At 45.4% G+C, this 16,805-nt stretch overlaps 1 protein-coding gene across 3 annotated transcripts in view; it reads right to left on the reverse strand.

Moving 5' to 3' along the window:
* The window catches only part of CAMK1D (calcium/calmodulin dependent protein kinase ID), a 430,643-nt gene that overhangs the window by 48,920 nt on the left and 364,918 nt on the right, over nucleotides 1–16,805 (reverse strand). For all 3 annotated transcript variants that reach the window (XM_059404328.1, XM_059404325.1, XM_059404327.1), the window contains 2 exons: nucleotides 12,538–12,676; nucleotides 7,326–7,452 (listed from right to left, as the gene is read on the reverse strand). In XM_059404328.1, coding sequence (XP_059260311.1) covers nucleotides 7,326–7,452; nucleotides 12,538–12,676 — 266 coding nt within the window. The remainder of the gene's footprint in view (nucleotides 1–7,325; nucleotides 7,453–12,537; nucleotides 12,677–16,805) is intronic.

Below are 16,805 nucleotides of genomic sequence, written 5' to 3' on the forward strand. Positions count from 1 at the left end.
TGGTCTGAGAGGATGAGAAGAAAGTGATGCTTATAGCTGTATACTGAAGTGTGATATTTAAGGGAGAAAATATAAAATCAAGCTCTGTGGGAGAAATGGCGAAACAGAAGAGTGAGGACGAAGGGATTGGAGCCGAGGGCACAGGGAAAGATGCGAGGAATCACCGTGACAGGCTGCGGACAAGGACAAAAACAGGTGATGGCAACTTATTCTATTTTTTTCTTTATCTGTTCTGAGTGAAGATGGGGGGAAAATGGTGTCAATATCCTCGACACATGGATATTTACACACTTAAATGATAGTGAGTCACATGTCTCTAGAGATAAAGGATGGCAGAACCAGAGAATATCACGGAGGTCAGTTAGTCCATCCAAGAAACTGAGAACCCAAGAGTTTAATGAAGGGTTCAGGCCTCCCATGTGTCTAACCAATGGCAGAAATATGCAGGTTACAGGCATTCAAGTCTCAGGGTTGTGACTGCCACCAACTAGGGGCTAGGTGGCTTGGAGAACAGAGGTTCTCGTCCCAACACCATGCTAGCTGCTACCACGGCTTTCCAAGATCTCACCAGAACCGCAAGTCCCAAATCAAGCTCTAAGAATATCACGGTCTCATGAATGAAGGGCATTCCTGTAACTCTGTCAGAAAATATGCTGAGAATATCGACCCACCTTTCTTCATTTCCATTCACAAGAGAAGACGATGAAACTTGTTTCAACTATTTTAGCCAGGGCTAGCCCAAAGATTTGGGCTGGTAACATTCCATGTAAATTACGGAAGGAAAGCAGGACTCCTTTCCCGCAGCATTAGTACCAGGAGGGTTGCATGACAATCAGCCACCACATGAAGGACCGTGGTGTGGTTCTGCTGGTGAACACAGTGGTGGACTGGATGTAAGGGTGCCTTCCTCTTGAGTAACGTCCCACAAGGAAACACTGTGGTTGCTGGCGTGCACACCAGACGAAAAGCCTGGGCACAGTGGCAGACCATTACTCTAGTACCGCTCGATGTAAAAGAAAAGTCTTAAGTAGCTCAGAAACATCACAAAGCAATTTAGGTCTCTACCATCCTGCCTTCTTTTCCTTCTAAAGTGAAGTTTGGGATTCCTAAGTCCCCCTGCTAGCAAGAGAGCCTGTTCTTGCCCTCCTCTGGCAAGGCATGCTGTTGCTTAATCTACAGAACATGGTTTGAAGGTCTTCTAAACTGCTTACTTTTCTTTCTGAAATCAGGAGAACGAGACCCACAGAATTGGATAAATCACAGTAGCACAGAAACAGTGACGTCAAGAAATCAAACAGCAGACTTTCCTGCACCAAGAGGCATCCCTGTGTCGTCTTTGGTTTATCAGTTACACAATTAGAATGGGTGCTTCCTGTGATTTGCTGCTTCTATTCAGAGTCAAGAGAGACCATTTGGATATATAGTTAACACAGAAGAACAAGTAACGTAAGTAATTTACTAACTTTCCTAGCTCAGACTTTTCCCTTATTGGTGACACCTGGGGGGAATGTCACACCTGGCTCAATTAAATGGATTCCAAAGCCAGGCCAATACCGTACTGATGGCTCCTATGTTACCCTGAGAAGCCGATTGCCACCAGACAGCCCCATCAGTTCTTCTACATTATCTCCACGTACCTGTATGTGCGAGCCCCCCCTGAGTCAGATGAGTCTATTCATTTCTTCCACACCTGCTAAGCAGCAGTTCTGAACTCTGGGCCTTGTTCTTCTGCTTACCCACATCTGGAACTCTCCCCATCTTGGCCCAGAATTCTACTCTTCATGTTGTAAGCCTCTTCCCCGAGTTTTTCCCTGGTCATTCCAGACCTTGCTGATCCCAATCTCTCCTGTATTTGTAACGTTGCTTCTGAAATATGTCAGTCACAACACGCTGCAAACATGCTACCTTATGTGCGTCTGTATTGCCCACTGGCCCGACTCCATTGGAGGGGCCTTAACAGTTAGTGCAAGCTCTAGGAGCTGATGGCAGTGGGAACCCCATACGCAGTGATGTTGAAATGCCCGGAGTCTCCTGCCATCAGTGACGCGACAGTCTGCAAGCATCCTGGTTCCTTATAAACTACATGTAATATCTGGACAACTGTTAAGGGTAAAGGATGAAGCTCAAGGCACTCAGATCCCTTTGCCTTCTCAGGCACCATGTGCACTGAGATACTTGGGATAAACACCCCTTCTTTTCATCACTTCTTCATTATGAGAGAGAGCTCATTTAAATTGAAGCAATCTTGACATTGCCAAAATTCACTATTTAGCTGAATAGACATTTAGGCAATAGCAGTAAGAACAAACACAACCAAACAATAGCTTTCACAGATTGAAACAGATACTTCTACCTAGAAGCGTGAACCAGAGCTGAAAGCAGACAGTAGCCCTCGGCGTGTGGCTTGGGCTCCTGGACAGCACAGCCCCCAGATTCCGGAGTGCTGACTGGGACTGGGCTCTGCTGTGTTCAAATTGAAACTGACCAGTAGAGGTGGGGCTGTGGCTTTGTTTAGGATCCCAAATTCCAAGGCCTTGCAGAGATAAGTCAGTGGCCCGGGGCAGGTGGGAGTGGTGGTGTCCAGCCCCAGGGTTGACAGCGTGCTCAGTTCCTCTTTACAAAGACTAGCTTCCCTTTCTGCCCACTGGCTTTCAGGCTCCCACTGGCTTAATCAACCAATTGTTCAATTGATCCATAATGTAAGGCGCCCAAAGTGAAGGTCAATACCCAGTCTTCTTCTTACTTGATTTAATAGCAACGATTGACACAAGTACTTTCTCTAACCCAAAGCACTTCCCAAGATACCACAGGGCCCTGGTTCTCTTCCTGCTTCACACGCTGCCCCTGCACAGTCCCAGGGTCTCCAGGACTCAGCCCTGGGACGTTTCTTCTCCTCCATTTTCCCCTGTCCCCACCTTGGCCATTTCATTCAAGTTCACAGCTTCAAAATACATCTGGAGGCTGTCAGCCCCCAAATACATGACATCCTCATGACACACGGTTTCCATACTTGTAAATTTGCCTACTTGCTAAAATTTGTAGCCCCCAAATCAATACTTGCCATGCCTTTGAGGTCATGTGTGGACATGAGCAGAGAGACTCAGGCTGAGTTTCCAAGGTGCATGTCCCCAGCCAAGGTCGAACAAGGGGACACTCTGCCCTCCTGTTTAGACTCTCATGCTATAAACAAGTATCATTTTTATGGTCCAGTTAGTGTCATGTTTTTCATTTCCACGCATTTTGTAGATTCATGGGTTAAAATAGTCCCCAAGTGCAGTGATGAGTGCCGTTTAGTGTTCCCAGCACAAGAAAGCAGAGACATGCTTATAGAGAAAACATGGGCTAGATAAGCTTCATTTAGGCATAAGTTATGGGGTGTAGACCATGAGTTCAACGTTCATGAATCAAAACTATATATTAAATAAGGTGTCACTGAGCAGAAATACAGGATAAAACAAGGTCATGCATCGCATCAATCAGTAGACGAAAATGTAGGGCTCATGAGGAACCTGACCCTGATCTCCCCTGGAAACAGTGGGTCAGTATTTACTAGTTCAGGGTTGAGTTGATGTCACAGAATGTCACTACTGTGCATAATGAGAATGGACTGTATCTTACTGCAGACCAGATCTCTCTCCAGAACTCCAGACTCATGTTCCAACTTGCCTTCTCAACCTTGCAAACTTTAACAAATCAGAATCTAAGCCCCTGGTAATATTTCTGCAACCTGCTCTTTCCACAGACTTTTACTTGTCAAGTAAGGGAAACTGTATTCTTCCTGGGGCTCAGGCTAAAAAACAACAACAACAAAAAACCCTTAGAATGATCATTGATTTATGTCTCTCAAGCCCTACTTTTAGTTTTCCAGAAAATCTCCAGAACATTACCTTCAAATTTTACCTAGAATCTGACAACATCTCACCATGTCCACTCTGCCCAACCTAGGCTAGACCCACTTATTTTCTCACATAATTCCAGAGCCTTCTAACTGGTCTCCCTTCTTCCATCCTGGTCCTGCACCCTGGCATCTCTCCTAATCCCACCTGTCACCAAGAAGGATCCTGGTAGAAGTTAGATCATGCTATGCCTTTCCTCAGAACCCTCCCGGGGCTTCCCACCACCCTAAGGAAAAACCATAGTCCTGATAATGACTTCTAAGTCCTTGTCTGCACATGCTCTGCCTGTTCCTTCTCTGACTTTACCTTCTACTGCTCTCCTCTTTGTTCACCCCACCCCTGTTGCTCCCCCACATACCCCTGCCTCAGGGCCTTTGCACCTTCCTCCAAATAACAAATGGCCAGCATCTTCACTTCACTTCTGTCAAGTCTTGACCTCACTGTCACCCTCTTTGTGAGGGCCGCCTTGATTACTTTATTTAAAATTGTAATCCCCTACAAATGCGCACACACACACCCTATTCTCTTTCCTGTTTTATTTTTCTCCATAGCACTTATCAATCTAAGATATTAAGAGACTTGGAGGTTTGCATACAGTCTGTTTCCCTCTCACTCAAATGTAAGCTCCTTGATTGAGGGCAAAGACTTTTATCTGTTTTTTTCTTTTCCTTTCTACTGATGCAGCCTCAGTACCTAGAACAGCAGGTAGGCACTAAATAAATAATCCTTAAGTGATGAATAATGTAGCACTTACCAGACATTATTCAATTTGTCTGTTTTCCCTCTGTCTCTCACAATACTGTGAGCATTTTGAAGTCAGAAACTCCATTCCTTCATATTCATATTCCCAACACTCAACCACTGAGGCCAGCGCATAACAGGAATTTAATAAAAGCATACTAAATGACTAGAAGAAGAGGCGAGAGAGAAAATGCTATTTTTCATGAACGTTGGGGCTTTTTAAAATCAATTTAACAAGCATCTGTGCAGAGATGGATAAGATAATCCCCGCTGTGGAAAAACCCGCAGTGCGCTGGGAAAGAGATACCAATACATATGGACACTGCTGCAATATAGTCAGAGCGATGTGAAAAAATGGTCAGGAAAAGAACTGGGATGACAAAAGAGAGAATGGTTATTGAGAAAGCAGCCAAAAGGGGGCAACATGTAAAGTGGGCTTTGACGGCTGAATAGAAGTTTGGCATGAGCCTGGGTGGGGATGGGGTGAGGAGGAAACAGCCCAAACTCTGCTGCTCACAGCTCAAGGCATATAGATGTCAACAAGTTATGGGTTCCGCAGTGAAGCCCCTTCCTTGCTCTAAGAGGAAGGCATCTCATCTGTATCCCCAGGCATCTCAGTGCTCAACAAACATGAATGATTGGAACTATTACATTCCCACAGGGCTCCTCTTCCTCTTCACTCAAAGAAAATTCCATATCTGAAAATGGGATTACTTGTGACCACTTAGGGGAGTAACATCAAGTAACATCAAGGGCCACATCTACACATTGTCCCCAGTTCCCAGACTCATCAGCATCTCACATCTAAACAGAACGAGACCACTCAGATGACAGATGCTTAGAAACCCAGAGAAAGTGCCGTTCCTGGGTTCTGCCAAGGCACAAAGAAGCAAAAGCCCATTTGGAAAGTGCTAGCGCTTTCTGACATCAGAGCCAAATAGGAGAACAGTGTGATGCACACGGAAATATGGACACTTGTGTCAGAACTTCTGACCTGCAGCCTGAGGGTCAGCTTCCTGCAGGCGGAAGCTGGGGAGCATGGTGTCCTCAGCAGCTCCTCAGCCCATGATGCCAAGTGCCACCCCTCCCCCTCCCACGCCGAGTCGGGGTCCCAACGGGTCCCACTGCACCACTTCAGCAGCCCCAGAACCGAGAAGGCACAGGGTGCCATGAATCTCACCCAGGCCTGGGCTGCACTGGCTGCTCTGTGAGCAGAACAACCTCCCCACTCTGTCCAGCGCACACACCAACCGGGGACACAAGCCCCGCCTGTCAGCTCCTTTATCTCCTCCTGAGTCTGGTGCTTCCCTTCATGTTATTCTCTGTTCCCCTCAGCCCTGCTCTTCTCTCTTGTCCTTCGGGCCCTTTATAGACGAGGCGGCTGTGACCTAACACCCATGTCATGCCAGCACCCAAAGGGACGAGAAGGGCCCCAGAGGTCATTTGGAGTTTCCCACAGTGCCCTGGGCCCCAGGCTCGTGAGGCCTGAGGCCTGCTTGCCTCCCCCTGGCCTGGGGAGGTCTTGTCGTCGTACCTAAAACCAGACAGGAATGGCAGTCATAGAACGTTCCCTCCTCTCTTTCAGGACGGGCTTCCTGTTCTTATTAGGAAAAGCTATCACAGTGTGTACCATGAGAATTCAGCCTTGGTCTCCATTTTCCAAACCGCATTTCTGCCTGCTCTCAGACATTTCCGGCTTGTACCCTCTCCACAGGCTTTTCCCACTCCAGGCTTTGGCACCAAGCAGACGCCTCTCCCCAGGACACTCTGCCTCCTCACAGGCCCAAGGGTGGCTGCTTGTCCACATGTAGGTGAATACCCAACTCTCGTTCCTGTGCCCTTAGCCATCCTAATCCCCCCAGCGCCTTGCAGCTCTATTGCAAGCTTCCATTTTATTTTCGGCCTAAAACAATCCCATTCTTCGCGTCTTTGTCAGTTATCTGTCTCTCCCAGCTACAAGGTAAATCCCATGAGGGCAGGAGCCCCGTGTGTCTCATGCACTGCCTTCACCCCAGTGCCTAGGACAGCAGCTGGCACATAGTAGGCACCTCAGTATACATTTGCTGCACGAGTGAATATATTTGTGTATATCAAAGTCTCGAAAACTTCACCAAGAGCGCCCATGGCCTTTCTCCAGGTCCCCCAAAGAGAGAAGATGCTTTTCAGCATGCCTTTTCTGCATTCTGAATGTTTGGTACAAAGAATGTGGGGGTCTGATTTTAGGAAGGACCTTAATTCTTGGCTTTTCCAGTAGCGACTGGGATTGGCAGGCGACTCCTAAGTGACTTCGTCAAGGCACGAAGCAGATTCTTCCTATTGATGTCCTCTTTCTGGCTGCTGCTATTGCAACATTTCACTTGTTTTATTTGTGTCTGTATCTCATCATTATCTCACTGCCTCACTGGAAGCCCCTTGAAAACACGGACATGTATGTGATATTTCTTGCATCAAAACCCTGGGAATTCATCCAAATCAACTCAGGCCCACACCCAATTCAGACAGGATTTCTCCCCAACTATTAAAAGGTTTCAGGGGAAACTGCTTCTCTTCTAACTCGTTCCAATGTCTCTCAACAATTTAATTCTCCCCTCAAGGGGAATGAAGGCAGCTGTGATCCTGCTCCAGGCTGCAGCTCTGAAGACAGACACAGGGGACCTGGACACACACACACACACACACGCTTCTTACCAACGTAGCCCGGGGTCCCACAGGCTGTGGACATCACATCTCCTTTGCCCTCCATTTTTGACAACCCGAAGTCACTGATCATTATTTTGGATTCCTCATCTTGACTGTAGTACAACAGATTTTCAGGCTGGAAAAAAAAGAACAAAATGGGTGAAGTGTGTTTAAAGCTGACTTCACTGTGGGAGACTTGCCAAGCCACAAAATCTTTTTTAATTTAAATTCAATTAGCCAACATATATAGTACATCACTAGTTTCAGATGTTGTGTTCAATAATTCATCAGTTCCATGTAACACCCAGTGCTCATCATATCACGTGCCCTCCTTAATGGCCATCACCCAGGTACCCCTTCCCCCCTGCCCCCCCTCCAGCAACCCCCAGTTTGTTCCCCATAGTTAAGAGTCTCTCATGCTTTGTCTCCCTCTCTGATGACTCCCCATTGAGTTTTCCACTAAGATTCCCTGTACTATTTCTTATGTTCCACATATGAGTCAAACTGTATGATAATTGTCTTTCTCCGACTGACTTATTTCACTTATTGGCATAACATCCTCTAGTTCCACCACGCTGATGCAGATTTTAAGCATTTATCCTTTCTGATCAAGCCACACAACCTAATCACAGTTTAAGAACAGCTTGACCTTCGTATTCGTAAATGCATAAAGAAAAGCAGTGTTTAGTAAGAGCGATGAACAGAACCCACAAAGTACTGGACGCTTAGAGGTATTCAAGAAAGGTAAATCCTTTTCCCTTATCAGTACTTTGTCTATTTCAAACAAACAAACAAACAAACAAAAAGTGAACCTTACATTGGGGCAGCCTCGAAAACCTCTCAGACTTGACAGCTTATTTCTTGGGTTGAGACAGAGGGGATCCCCAGAAACAAAATGACTTCTGCAGGGGCTCCCCTGTTCTCTTTTTCTGACCCTTGTTAGCAACCTCACTCTAATCCAAGGGCCTCTCTCCCCGCCTTTGGTAACACCCCATGGCCTGCTGTTCCTGCTGCTGCATCCTGCTTTCCATTTCCTGAGCCCGCTGATGCCCGCTCACTCTGCTTCCTGGGAGATAGAGGGACGTCATCACAGAAGATGCAGCACTTTGTAGTCAGGTGCCCTTAAGCACCCTGAGCTTCTGTTTGTCTTTCTGGAAAACATGGGTTGCGGTGGTCTTTGTTTGCTTCCCTGAACTCTCCACATGACAGAGCTCAGGTGGTAGTAACGCTCGACACATGGCAGAGGTGTGATTACGGTTTCCGTCCCCACTGCCATTCTGCACATCAGGGGTCATCTCCATGGCGGCTCCATAGGTAGAGGAGAGGGGAGACAACGCAGGGGTGCAGAGGGGAGACAATGATGAGAAGAAAGCTTCACTGCACAGTGTTAGTGAAAAATTGGGGTATCATTTTTAGCCAAAAAACAAAAAAAAAGAGATAAAGAGAGGAGCTCAGGGAAACTGAGGGAGATGTCCTGCTTGGGAAGAGCTTGAACACAGAAATGCTGCCTCAATCAATGGCATTGTCTGTGAGGGAGATAATGTTGAAGACTCACACCTCTCCTGTCCTCCAACTAGGAAAATTCCAAAGATCGACCCAGTGAATAAGCAAAATCACGTCTCTCCTTTACATTAAACCTGAAGGGAAACACAACAGGAAGAATCGGACGGAGCTGGGGAAGCCACTTCCCTTCACTGTTTCCGGTCTGGCTCTTTTCCCATTCCCAAGAGTGAAGCAAGACCATCTCTTGTCAGTGGTTTGTGGTGACTCTTTGGTTCCTGAGTATTAAATTTGAGGAGCTATTCTCCCCAAGAGTGACTCAGCCTCTTTTCTTGGCCTGCCTGTTGAGCAGAATCGCCTGTGACAGCCCCAAACGTCTCCATATCTTCTTCAGTGGATTTGAGATGGGCCCGGGCCTCTGGAGGTTAGAATCCATGGGTGGATTCTGATACACAACCACGGCTCTGGGGAAATTCTGAGAACTGCTCAAGACCCCCTCCTTGACCAAACTGTAGTCGGCCTCCTCTGAGCCCTCTTCTTGACAAGGTCTTGACCTTGGCCTTCTGTGTCCTTCCGGTTTTGCCGGACCTGCAAAGTCCAGTCTTAGCAAGAATCCTGCTGAGTCAGCATAGAGAGAATTCCCTCACCCTTGATATCTGGCCAAGTTCTTTACCTCCTACCTTGAATGTTATTTAAAAAAAATGTCTTTAGACACTTGGTAAAGACAGTAAGGAAAACTATTCAGGAGGACCACTGCAATGGGGTTCTACAGTTGGAGACAAAGAGTGGACTCAAGTCCTAATACAACAAGGACAAGTGGACATTTATACCCAGGAGCAGGGGGATGGTCAGTGGATGGAAAATCACTAAGAGGGGATAACAAGGGTGGGGGGATCCCTCCCGAAGGCAGGCCAGGGTGGGCAGATAGGGAGGGTGGAAGATGAAGAATCAGATCAGGTGCAAGGGTGGGGGATGTTCACCAAAGTGACTCAGTGGGATTTTTGCTCAGCTTGGACTACATGGCAGAGCCAATGGACTCATAACAGAGCAAAGGCTGGAGCCTGGTCAGAAAGAAGACTCAGAAGGGGCTGAACTCAAGTTTGGTCAAGGAAGAGAGTCTGTCAATGTCTAATGGGTTCTTGGCCAGCCTTTAGCAAGAGTTCCCTCATCTTCAGTACCCCCTCTTAGCAATTTCCCATCCACGACCCTCATCCTGCTCAAAGGCTCTAAATCCCCACATGCCCTTGATGAACTTGGGGTTGAACCCAATTCTCTCCCCTACTGTGATATTCTTACAGTAGCCTCAAGTGAAGTCTTCTTTAGTTTAACAAGGGTTGGAATAATTTTTTTAACAGAACCCAAAAGGAAAAAAATACAATCCTTCATCCAAAAATCACAGCCCAAGAAGGAATGGCACTAACATTCACAGTGACATTAATTCTGCAGATGAAGCATGGGATTAGGAGAAAATTAAATGCATACTTGAGGATGCTTTCAAGGAGTTTGGAGGGAGAATAAAAAAGGCCGATCAACAGAAAGGATGAACACCCAACTTTTGTATCAACATGGACGGGACTGGAAGAGATTATGCTGAGTGAAATAAGTCTCTCTCAAGAGAGTCAATTATCATATGGTTTCACTTATTTGAGGAGCATAACAAATAACATGGAGGACATGGGGAGATGGAGAGGAGAAGGGAGTTGAGGGAAATTGGAAGGAGAGATAAACCATGAGAGGCTATGGACTCTGAAAAACAATCTGAGGGTTTTGAAGGGGTGGGGGGTGGGAGATTGGGGGCGCCAGGTGGTAGGTATTATGGAGGGCACGTATTGCATGGAGCACTGGGTGTGGTGCATAAACAATGAATTCTGTTACGCTGAAAAGAAATTTGAAAAAAAAAAGGCCGATCAATAATCAAAATACGAGTAATGCTTAAAAAATGGGGTGAAATAATCTCATCAAAAGTTGCACATGGTTCATGATGAACAGTATGGAGCTGATCATGGGGCAGCGAGGACTTTTTTTAAGTTTCTGATTTTTAATCTTCCTGTCCTAGTACTTCTGCAGCTGAATGGCTAAGCCAGGAGTGGGAAGCCAGGGACCTCAGGCTCCTCAACAGGGCTGCATCTAGGCAAGAGATTGCCATGGAGCCAAATATCCCTCCTTACCCATTCTTTCTCTAGGGGATACATCTGGGTCAATCATGGGTTCAAGCAACTGGTCATTCACAGCCTAGATCACTACTTGTCCACAAGCATCTCCTGACTTGGTAAAGATGGTGGGGATTTTTCTTGATGGGAGAGGGGAAAAGGAAAGTGGGAGAGAAGACAGGTTCAGGGGTAATCCTAATGGAGGCCCCCAGTTGGCTATAGGGGGGGGTTTGGTCAGGCAGGAGGCCAGTCAGGTGGGGAGCCAAGTGGGCTTAGCTGTCTAAAGGGCCACTAGGTCCTAAGGATTAACCAATTGTGCTCACAGCCCATTTCAGTTGTCAAGGAGCCTGCAAAAGTCAAAGGCTGTAAGGACTCCATCAACATTCCCAAATTCCCTTGTCCAGCAGTTCCCCTAGAATATTCCCAGGGTAACATCAGGCTCATTTGTAAACCCCTTAGAAATGCCAGTTCCCAGGCCCCATGGCAGACCCACAGAATCAGAGCCTCTGGGGTGGGGCCAGACAATCCTGATGTATGCTAACATCTGGGAGCCACTACCCTGGTTGCTGGGAAATACACAGAGAAGAAGAGGGGCAAACTTGACAGTGAGACCTTATGAAAAGAAGAGTTATACCATTTATTCACATCCAGTACTAGCTAATGGGCAAACATTGAAATTCTGTTTTAAACAAGGTTTCTGTTTTGTTCTTTAAATTGGTTTAGATTTCACAAAGTCATGCAGAGCATGGCTTCAGTGCAATATCATCCCTTTTTTTATGCGGTGAGTGGCACATATGTGGGCTGGAGTGGAGTTTCTATCTTGACTGGTGCAGTGGGCTCTGGGGCCAGGACCCGTGGCCACTATAGAATGAAGCCTCACAATAGCCTTCCTTGCTTTTTGATGTTCCTCTAATCAATATGTTCGTTATCTACCCTGGATGGCTTATGTTTGATATCTACCCTTCGGGATCTATGCTGCCAGGGGAGGGATGCAATGCCAAGGTGCCCAACCTCCAGTGCTATTGGGTGAAGGGTCAGTATGCCAACCCTTCACCAAGAAAACATAAGACGGTACCCTATAGGACACAGGGGAAGGCTGTGTTTACAGGTTGCTCAACCCGTCTTTATGGATAACCTTTCATTTCTCTTCTTCTGTCATGCCCTCTAGGTATTCACTCCCATTCTTTTACTCAGGATGCTGTGCTGAAATGGGGTCCAAAATGGGGGGAGACTGTTGAGAACTGCACTGGGAGAAGGATTTTCATGGCCCATATGTCCTGAACAAAATTACCTTTCAGGTAGGCTTGAAGCAGGATACAACCCACCTTCCTGGGGCCCTTTGGCTGCACGGTGGCTATAAAATCTCCCAAATGATGGTCAGTTTCATTGATCTTCATCATCTTTTTGGGGGGCCCAAAGGCCCTGACAACTAACGGTACACAAATGTTCACTACTCAGCCAAGCATATCGCCATCAAGGTAACCTCATCCATTTTCTGGAGCCGGTCCTCTTGGACAGGTACACTGTGGGTGGGAGAGAGGCCGGAGGATGTTGATAAGTGACAGCCTTACCTTGAGGTCCCTGTGGACAATGCCCATTCTATGGAGATAGTAGACAGCATCCAACACCTGGCGGATCAGAGTGCTGGCATCCTTCTCTGTGTAAAATCCTTTCTCCACTATCCGATCAAACAGCTCTCCACCAGATACACTGTTTAAAAAAAAAAAAAAGAAAAAGAAAAAGAAAAACAACAAATAGGAAATTTGAGGAGAACTGTGAAATTGTTCAGGGAAAGCCATCAATAAGAGATTTCAATATGACAAAAGAACCAAATTTTATTTCCAAAATAAACTCATTTTCAGATTTAAGTTTTGCCCCATCTGTTTCCCAGAAGCTATCCCAGGAAAGTGTTTCTATGTCATGACGGTATGAGTATCTGGAATGAAATAAAGGGAATACAAATAAACCAGGACTCAAGGACTAGCCAGGCTTGAGAAGTCTCTTCTGGTCATTTCTTCCATCCTGCTACAACAACTTACGTCAGAACAACTTTCCAGAATACTGGCATCATCAGATACTGGGAGATGATGGATGGGATGCCTCCTTTACATAAGAAAGTATCCTTAAAAGTCTGGACGGTAGGGAGAATGGGGGTCAGTATTGTGGGCAAAGCCATGCGTAGCTAACAGGATGTTTGGGTTCTTGACCAAGTTCTGCTCCTAACAGGGTCAAAGCAAGGGCATTCTTTGGATCTTTGGACCTCAGTCTTTTTATCTATAAAATAAGGGGTTTATCTAGGCGATCATATCCAGAAGGTAGGGGCATGCCCTCAGAGGTATCAGAACCTGAAAGCCAATAGTGATTTCCAAAAAAAGAAAGAAGAATGACACCCCACTACCTTGTTTAACACTGATTTTTGGTGACAATATTTACTTTTAACTTGTTTTGAATTTCATGCTGCACTAAATGTTTTCTTTGTGTTTATTATGTTTGTTATTGTGTTTTTGGCCTAGGTTGGCAAAGGTCAAAAAGCCCTTGTGGACAACCTTAGAGCCCCTTTCAGCTCCAGTATTTGCTGTGCTTTGAGTTTAACAAATTAACAAAGTAACAGAGAACTGCACACGTTTTATGAGGAACAATTCAACACCCTAGCCTTCAAATTTGTAGAATATATACTTCTTGAAGAAAAGCAGTCGTGCTTTCAAATAATTAAGCCATCTTGGAAACTTGATTTGGGGATAGATTAACACTATTCTCTTGTGTAAAAGGTGATTTATTTGGAATACTAAAATCATAAAAGAGTTTCCAAACAACTTTACAGCTTTAATAGATATAATAAAAGATAGATAGAGTTACATGCCCTTGCAGTAACACACATGCGCGTGCACACACACACACACACACACACAGCTCAGATTCATTGTCTGCAAGTCATGGCAATTAACATGCAATATCTCATCCACCAAAACCTTCCTTTTGTAAAAAACCAATAAAGAAAACCAACTGTGGCTCTAAAAGGCCTAGGTGTTCAGGTGTCTCCCATTACTGAGAGTCATTCTAAGTAATGTTGTGCTTGGATACTGTCTCATTTCCAAAGCAAACTGAGCAATCAAGATAAGAAAAGGAAAGATGCTGGGGTTAAATAAGCAATTCAGACAGTGGAAAGAAATGGAAACATCAGCGAGAAACTATCTTTTGATGATCAGGTTGTCTAAATGGTCCATCCCTAAGTAAATCAAAATCCTAAGTCACTCAGTTGGTCATCTCTTCAAGCATTCATTGAAGATTCACTGGGTGCCCATTAGGGTCCAGATACCATGCTCAGCTGGTACCGGTCCTGGAAGCATTAGCTCTGAAGGAGGAAAGGTCTGCTTTGATTGTGCTCCTCCTTCTCCTCTACCACCCCCTCACATTCTAATCACGTCACCCCTTCTAAGGGCTCCCTGAGCTTTCCTATCGCTGGTCTGCCTGCCCCTCCCATCCTCTGCTCTGTGGGCTACTGGAAGAGCCCAGGCAGGAATGCTCACCCTTCCCACCACCCCCATCTCCCACCCTGAGTACTATACCACCCACCTTTGCCAGATTCTCTCCCTCTTTCAAAACTGATCTCTCCTGCTTCCCCTTCTCTCAGAGTCCTCCCTTCTCCTCTGTGATGCATCAAGCATGAATAGATGTACTGAGCCCAATATTTGCCCTCTGTTGGGAGAGCAATGCAGTAAGAATTGAAGTAGTGGGTCGAAGTGTAATTGTAACCGTAGCATGTCCTCCCATGGTCTCCGTACTCTGCACATTTGATATTTAATTTCTGAAATTTCAAATTGCACCAGGGCTTTCTTCTTCTGAACAGTGCTCAGAAAGTATTTGGTTTCCTTAGAAACCAAAGCCCAGGGGAGAAGTCAAAAAAACTTGCCAATAAAAAGAATGTAATGATACTCACAAAAATGCTTTAAAATTGGCAAATCACTGTATACTTTTCAAAAATCTCCTTAAGCATACATTTCAAATGGCTACTGTTATGTACTAAACACTGTTTTTGCCCCCTCCCATACTGATGCTGCAGCCCTAACTCCCAGTGTGATGGCATTTGGAGATGGGGCCACGGGCAGAAATTTAGGTTGAGGTGAGGTCAGGGTCCACATGGTGGAATTAGTGTCTTTATAACACAGAGTCCAGACCAGCTGTCTCCTTTCCTCTCCCTTCCTCTCTCTCCTTCTCTGCCATGTGAGGACACAGCAAGGAGAAGGCCAACCATAAGTCGGGAAGAGTCCTTAAAAGGAACCAAATCAGTTGGCACCTTAATTTTGGATATGCCAGACTTCAGATCTGTGAGAAATAAATGGCTGTCCTGTTTCTGGTATTTTGTTATGGCAGCCTGTTATGGCAGCCTGAGCTAAGATACCCACTTCTTTTGAAAACCATTTGTGAACAACCAGAATCCCAGAATGACTGATGGGGGAAATAACTTTAGAATCCTCGTGAGGGGTGTGTCTTGTTTTCAGGCCTGCAGATCATGAGTAGGTCGGGTGACTGGCTGCTTTCTTCAGTCAATATCCTCCTACAGCACGTGTCCCCTGTGCATGGTTTATACTCCACGTTAGAATTGGAGCTCCCAATGAGAACATGCCAAACATCAGAATGGAGTTAGGAGGGTTGGGGCAGGGGAGGTCAGGTGACTGGGGAAGAGGAGAAGAGCAATCATGACAGATCAGCAAATAAAATTAAATAGTGATGGCTGTGGGAGAGAGGTGCACTGTGGGGGGCGGGGTGTAGATGTAGAAAGAAACAGCAGTTGGGCTTCCTTTTTGGGTGGCTCAATGGAATAAGCATCTTGTTCTTAGTTTCAGCTCAGGTGGTGATCTCATGGCCATGGCTCAGGGCGGAGTCTGCTTTAAATTCCCTCTCCCTCTGCCCCTCCCCTACTCTCAAATAAATAAATTAAATTAAATCTTACTTAAAAAAATAAAGGAAGAAACTGGTTATTAAAGATTAAGGGATAGGACAGACATCATTCAAAAATTCTCTATTCTTCTTAATTTAAACTTTGCCATTACTTTAGAACAATCTGTCTTTCCCTGAATTGGGTTTGCTCAGTCTCTGACCTTTCTTGTCTATTATATCACACTGCCATCTCCCCGCATGTGAATTTCAAATATGCACTTATGAAATCTCAACAAAATATCAGTTTACTTGTAAAATTTTAAGTAGTGCAAATCTCTTCAAATTCAAAAATCATTGTCAAGAAACATAATTTCAGTGTTGCTGGATCAAGTACATGGTCAGTTCGGATAGCCCTGGCATACTGCAACATAACCAAGTCGGCGTACCATGCACCCACTCTTAGTACTGGGGAGACCAAGTCATTCTTTAGGTGCATTTGCACTTCTCCATGTGGTTTTCTTAGATGTTATCCCCTGTTTTAAAAGTCACTGCTAATTATAATTTAAAATGTTTTTTAAATCTTATAACAATATCCACATATTCATTAAAATACAGTACTTGTGCTACTGCTGACAAATGGGCTCCAAAAACTTGCTTCTCTAGAAGTTAGGTATAATAAAGTATGAAAAGGCTGCAGGAAACCAGAACATGTACCCCCAGAATATGCCTCCTTGACATAAAATTTATTTTGAGCTGCAAGCAATTAAGAAGCAGTAAATACAGGGGGAAGAAATTCCCCCACTTTTGTCTAAAGGCAAGAAAAAAAAAAAAGTTCCTTTTACTGGAGACAGACTCTATCAGCCCAGGCTGTACCAGGAAATATGCACACAAACCTCATTCAACTAACCTTTTAACTCTCTAGATTCCCTGCTCAAATGCCTCTGCACTGTCAATTCTTCAC

Source organism: Mustela nigripes, chromosome 6 (genome assembly GCF_022355385.1).
Source record: "Mustela nigripes isolate SB6536 chromosome 6, MUSNIG.SB6536, whole genome shotgun sequence".
In the NCBI taxonomy this organism is placed as follows: Eukaryota; Metazoa; Chordata; class Mammalia; order Carnivora; family Mustelidae; genus Mustela; species Mustela nigripes.